This window comes from Xyrauchen texanus, chromosome 5 (genome assembly GCF_025860055.1).
Source record: "Xyrauchen texanus isolate HMW12.3.18 chromosome 5, RBS_HiC_50CHRs, whole genome shotgun sequence".
In the NCBI taxonomy this organism is placed as follows: Eukaryota; Metazoa; Chordata; class Actinopteri; order Cypriniformes; family Catostomidae; genus Xyrauchen; species Xyrauchen texanus.
Window position 1 is genome coordinate 35,271,312 of NC_068280.1, and position 6,861 is coordinate 35,278,172.

The 6,861-nt window shown below is 38.4% G+C and overlaps 1 protein-coding gene across 1 annotated transcript; it reads left to right on the top strand.

Annotated features, from left to right (window-relative positions):
• The first annotated feature begins 16 nt into the window (after window positions 1–16).
• On the top strand, window positions 17–6,433 carry polr1e (RNA polymerase I subunit E). Its single transcript, XM_052127411.1, has 12 exons — window positions 17–142; window positions 362–465; window positions 579–655; window positions 738–823; window positions 1,014–1,069; window positions 2,287–2,431; window positions 2,535–2,645; window positions 2,738–2,834; window positions 3,783–3,913; window positions 4,224–4,305; window positions 5,894–6,025; window positions 6,134–6,433. The coding sequence occupies exons 1-12, from the start codon at window positions 82–84 to the stop codon at window positions 6,297–6,299; spliced, it is 1,248 nt and encodes a 415-aa protein (XP_051983371.1). The 5' UTR covers window positions 17–81; the 3' UTR covers window positions 6,300–6,433.
• The last annotated feature ends 428 nt before the right edge of the window (window positions 6,434–6,861 follow it).

Below are 6,861 nucleotides of genomic sequence, written 5' to 3' on the forward strand. Positions count from 1 at the left end.
CCGTTTCTTATGCCGTTTCTTTTGCCGTTGGATGTCGCTGTTTGAAGATTTACGCTTGTGAATACCAGTCGAGGAAGTCTAATGATGGCGACGACCTGCGCATGGCAGCCATGTGAAGAAACAGAACAGGACGAGTTTCTTGGTAACTTTTTTTTATCAGAAACATTATATACGTGTTCAAATATCTATTGGGTTTCATTCTGATGTACTAATCTGACCCCACGTGGATAAACCTGTAAACAATGGTTACGTAGTCAAATATTCTGTGGATTACAAATAGTACATGAGGCAGCATTGATGTCATTTGTTGATTGTTTGGAAAACATTTCAATAATTTAAAGTCGCAATCCTGTCTTTGTAGTTCAATTCTCTAATGGACACGTGAAAAATGCAGAACAGCTGGAATTTAAACTCTTCAAACACACAGATGAAGTCAACCCTAGAAAGAAAAACAGACGGATTGTGGTAAGACTACTTTTTCAATTGAAATGGTTTTCTTTGTACCGTTATAATTGATGAATATTGGTTGTCCATGTGAGTTTTATTACGAAATATACACATACTCTCTCCCATGTCAGGTCGCAGAATCAGATCGACTTTCTTATGTTGGGAGCAACTTTGGGTCTGGATCATTACAATGTAATAACCTGTGCAGGTGAGAGCCCCATAACCTGTTGTTTGAATAACTGAACAATCATTGGGGCTCTTACTGATGGGTTTGTATTTGTTGTCAACAGGTATTTTGTGGGAGTCCTTGACAAGAGGACTATGCAAATGAAGGTTCATAATGCTCAGCTGTTAAGTATGCAGCCTGTTATTCCAGGTAAATAACATCTGTAACATTATATGGCATAAGGTATTTTATTATGTAGAGTTTTCTGTTATATTTGAAAGATCAATGATACTGTTATAGTAAACATCAGAGACCGAGTCCATGATGCATTGTGGCTTATTGTTACCACAGAAGGTCAATGAAAGTGAATTTCATTGTTGAGTTGTGTTTGTGTCTGCAGGTGAATCAGTAGCAACAGATGAAAACACAATAAAGGCTGATACATATAGAGATAAGGTGAGTGAATATTCCACTTAGAGGTAAGCCAAATGTACAAAGCAAGTGAAATTATTAACTCCTATAACTCCTAAACAAACTCATATGCTGTTTTTTTTCTTTGGAACACAAAAGGAGAAATTAATACAAGCACAATAACGGTAGTGCATACACCGATCAGCCACAACATAAAAACCACCTGCCTAATATTGTGTTGGCCCCCCTCGTGCCGCCAAAACAGTGCCAACAAAGAATGCTATTCTGAGATGATATTCTTCTCTTCACAATTATACAGAGCGGTCATCTGAGTTACTGTAGACTTTGTCAGTTCAAACCAGTCTGGCCATTCTCTGTTGTCCTCTCTCATCAACAATGCATTTCCGTTCACAGAACTGCCACTCACTGGATGTTTTTTTGTTTTTTGCCCTATTCGGAGTAAATTCTAGAGACTGTTGTGTGTGAAAATCCCAGGAGATCAACCGTAACAGAAATACTCAAACCAGCCCATCTGGCACCAACAATCATCCATGCGATTATCTAATCAGCCAATCATGTGGCTGCAGTGCATAAAATCATACAGGATTTGGGTCAGGAGCATCAGTTAATGTTCACATCAACCATCAGAATGGGGAAACATTTTTATCTCAGTGATTTGGACTGTGGCATGATTGTTGGTGCCAGATGGGCTGTTTTGAGTGTTTCTGTAACTATTTATCTCCTGGGATTTTCACGCACAACAGTCTCTAGAATTTACCATGAATGGTACAAATAACATCCATTGTGGGGCAGTTCTGTGAACGGAAATGCGTTGTTGATGAGAGAGGTCAACAGAGAATAGCCAGACTGCTTCGAACTGACAAAGTCTACGGACACCCAGATAACCGCTCCATGCAATTGTGGTGAGAAGAATATCATCTCAGAATGGCACGAGCGGGACCTACACAATATTAGGCTGTTGGTTTTAACATTGTTGCTGATAAGTGTATGACTTGTGTGCTGTATTCCAAGTCTTCTGAAGATATGATAACTTTGTCTAAGGAACAGACTGGAATTTAAGATGTTGTTTACTCTCAAATGTCATTCTTCAAACTGGTACAGCACATTTAAAGCCACAGTTTTTTTTTTTAATTTGAACATGAGAGAATGAGATTCGTAAGCTCTGGATGAGCTATTATTAAGTCACAGAGGGATTTTTGATGGACTTTTGGGTGTTGTGTGTATTCTCTGTCTGAGCTCAGGTGGATGCTCTCATTGAAGCATTTGGAACGACTAAACAGAAGCGTGCACTGACCTCCAGAAGACTGAACCAGGTGGGCAACGATACGCTGCACCAAGCTGTGGCGCGTGCTGCCAGCAATATCATAGATCAGAAAGGAGTTGAAGGTAACTGGGCTTTTCCAGGGTAATCACTATCAAATGCTTTATTAAGATGGAATGATACATTAGAAAGAACTAATGGTGTTATGTCTTTGGTTCGGTCTCTCAGCTCTGCAAAATGCAGTTATTGAAACAGAGACACAGACCGATACAGCCGTCTTCCTCCCTCCATGCAACACGGAGGCAAACAAACCAGAAGACGTTTACCCCTTTGATCAATGTATTATTTTTAGTTCTCTACATGATTCTGTCTAATACCAGCACTCTGTATCTGAAATGATTTTCACATCAAGATCCTTAACTCCCTTTTAGTGTTGTCTCCAATTGAGTTTGATGCCCTGAAGGATGTTGGTGTGAAGATGGCAGAGCTGACCCCTGAAGACCTACAGAAGATGAGAGATGATGGCAGGTGAGGAGAACAACATGATTTTGTTTAACATGAGGCTGCTTCCTTTATTAACTGTCATACTCTCAGTTACTGTTATTTGAGTGGTATAGGGTTCCCATATCATAGAACTCCTGGAAATATCAGGGCATTTTAAAATTGTGATTCAAAGATGGAGCTAGGCCTGTTGTAATTATTAAATAATCTTCTGATCTACCCACAATTATTTTAGATAAGTGCAATTATTCACATCTTGCAAAATATCACATTTTACTATCAAATAAAGGAATTTTAAGCAAATATACATTGGTGAGACAAAACATTATGACCACTCACAGGTGAAGCGAATAACGTTGAGAATCTCCTAACAAGGCCACATGTCAAGGCCTGGGTAGATTAGATGGTAAGCGAACATTGGGCAGGAGTGACAGCCCAAATAAATATATATTTATTTATTATTATTTTTTTTTTAAGTATTTGGAAATATTTTGACATTAAAATTTTAATGTCATTCTACCCCTGTGAAATATTTTCCAAATTTTTAAAGCCTTAAAGGAGATCATATATACCTATTTTGTTTTATGATTCCAAGTTAAATATGGATAAATTACTTAAGTTGTATGAAGTCGTGTATAATCGTGAAAACCCTAAAACGGACAATTAATCGTCATTATCCTTATGGCAGCCAGGTTATTTAGATTATTTTAGCTCCATGTTGGGGCAGTGGTGGCTCAGTGGTTGAGGCTCAGGTTTACTGTCCAGAAGGTCAGGGGTTCAAGCCCCAGCACCACCAAGATGCCACTGTTGGGCCCTTGAGCAAGGCCCTTAACTCCAAGTTGTTCCGGGGGGATTGTCCCTGTAATAAGTGCACTGTAAGTCGCTTTGGATAAAAGCGTCTGCCAAATGCATAAATGTAGATGTTATCTCCAGAAACTCTGATTCTTACACATCCAGTTTTGTGTTGTGTTCTAGTCAACAGACTGTTCTTCAACATCTTGAATTACTTCCCAAAGAGGGTGCAGCTCGTGAAAGGCTGTCTCGCTGTGCTTGGTACCTGTCTTTCCTTATCAAAGTCTCACAACAGAAACGGCTCAACCACAAATGTAAGTGTTAAAGAAACAATGCTGAATTCTTTTGTGTATCTGCAAATCGATATTGCGTTAAATTACGGAAGATACGTGTACTTGAGGCCGGTTTAAACTTCTGCATCAAACCTATGCCATAGGTTCAGTGTACATAGCCAAAATGCTAGTGTATTGAAAGAAAATAACTTATAACTCATTAAAAAAAAGCGATGTAATTTGTGGATTCTAAAGTATGTACTGTGAAGTATTTTATATGGCCATGTTGTTTATTTGCCGTTTTGTCCAAATATCCTCATTGAATATGTTTTTGTTGTTGTTTTTCTGCAAGTCGGTATGGCCGATGGGTGTCCCCGAATCATCATCAACAAAGTGCTGAAGAATTTCACAGTTGAAAGTTTCCATAATGGAAGGTGTGTTGATAGAAGTGGTGTCGTTGAGGAAATCTAGCTCATTTACTGTTATAACTGATAATTATGTTTATTTACTTACTGTAATTGTATAAACTTGGGTTTGGTTTTAATTAAAATCTCTATTCTGAGACTGAGCTTACAAACTACATCCATAAATCTCAACATAGACCTTCAGCCTGTTCTGTTTGACTCTTCTCTTACTGATCAGAGTTGCGGTTTAACCGAAAATGTATTTCTCCTAGAGCTTTTGAATCATGTCCATTAAACTCAGCACAGTCCTTCAGCCTGTTCAGACTTGGTTGGCTCTATTTTTTTTTTTTTTCGGTTTATCTGTCTAAACACCCAAAATATGTTTATCAATGTGATGACTGTCATGCTACGTTTCCATATTATTTAACAGCGTATATCTAAAAAAAATTTTGTTTTACACTTTTATTCTAACTATTTAGTGTAAATACAGCTGCTCAGCCGTAATGTCAATTTGTAGGCGAACCCAGAAGTCTTAATTTGCTATGGTTTCCCCTGAGGATTATCCTATGGCTTTTTTTGAACTTGTGTAAAATAAGGTCTGTGGTAAACATTTTAAAAAATGTATGTAGTTCAATACGGCTTCAAAATTCACATTAGAGGTATGACTGTGTGTAATTTGTTATATAAAAAAAAAAAATCCATGTATCGTCAAGTAATGTTTACCACAGACATTATTTGTCTCCTAAGTTAAAAAAACCCCAATATAAAAACATTCACGTGTCATTCACCATGCGCATGCCCGAGCATTCCCCATTGGGGAATTATTTTAATAATTCAGGCATATTATCATGTACAATCAGTGTTTATTGTACGGGGTCCCATTACTCCATGCAGTAAGATATCCCCGTTTTGCTGGTTGCCTTCGCCCAAATCACAAAATGGGTGCTTTCCAATACAATTTATCATCCCTATGCCCTACTTACTAGGAAAGACCAAGCCCATGATGTGGGCATTCCGAGGGAGCATGGCATCACAGTTTAACCCGTCGATGTGTGCCCCCCTTTTTCAGTACAAACCATGAAAATTACATACCTGAACTTAAATGGTTGTATTTACTGGAGCCAGTAAAGTATGGACACAAAATCCTGAGGGAACTCATGGTGAATTCTCTTCCGGGTTTTTGGACTGCAAGCTGAACAGCTCTATTTATAACATTATACTTTGTTAAAGTGGAATTAATAAAAATTTTAAATAAAGTCACCACTGCTGTAATGGGGTGTCTAATACAGCTGCTGAGGAATGACCGTAAATTTGGCATCTTTCTCTCTTCTGACTGCTGTAATCCACCGCTAACGTAATTGTGGATTTATTATTTTGCTCTTGGAGCAAATAGAAACGCAAAAATAACATTCACTCTGGTCCCCCATTTGCTGCTATAGTTTACCCCACTATAGTTTCACTTCCGCATTCAAAACCCAAAAATCTGAAACTGTTCCATTACAACTTTCAAGGCATTGTATAGCTAACATTTAACAAGTTTTTATTTTAAGTTTAACATAACACCTTATGAAATGTAAAATAATGGTTGTATGAGTGCTGGTTTTGTCTGTCTCTGCAGCCTGAGGAATACCGTGTCGACATCCATGCGTATGAAACTGGCTTCCCATTGTTTGGCTTTACTGCTGCACATGGGTGATCAGACAGCTAACCTCACACGCCTACACAGAGACCTGCGCATCAGTGACGTCAAGTCAGTCATAATATTTTACACATCACTTGTGAAAGTGATGTTTTTACTATTTTGATGCCCTTAACTGTTTCCATCTTGTTTAACACTGTTTAAAATGTTTGTGTGCAGAATGCTGGAGTTGGCCAAGGCCATGGGGCTGACTCTGTCCCGTCAGTTGGCGTACAATACAGAAGAGTCTGGGACTCAGGATGAGCACAGGATTGTCTCTCTCGTGATTCCACTGGTCCGTTATGAGCGACGTGTCGATCGCAGGAAACGCAAAAAGATGAGATGAACTGGGCACAGTAGTCTTTCTAAGCTGTTTGGGGACATGCTGACTGTATTTGAATTCAGTTTTTGCAATGTTAAATTTAGACAAAATCTTTCATGTAAGATGCAATTTGAAATTAAATGACTTTAAAAAGACAATTCAAGATTAATTAGAATGGCCTGCATTCTGATTCATTTGTCCACAAAATATCTTAGAATGGGTTTAATCAGTGTATACCTGAGATAACCATGAGAGACTGTGGAATTACAACTACAGTGCATCCGGAAAGTATTCACAGTACTTCACTTTTCCCCAATTTAAACAGCCTTATTCCAACATGGATTAAATTCTACAAATAATACCTCATAATGGCAACGTGAAAGAAGTTTGAAATCTTTGCAAATTTATAAAAAAAAATAATAATCACATGTACATAAATATTCACAGCCTTTGCCATGACACTCAAAATTGAGCTCAGGTGCATCCTGTTTCCACTGATCATCCTTGAGATCTGTAAATGGAAGAAGTTTGGAACCACCAGGACTCTTCCTAGAGCTGGCCGCCCAGCCAAACTGAGTGATCGGGG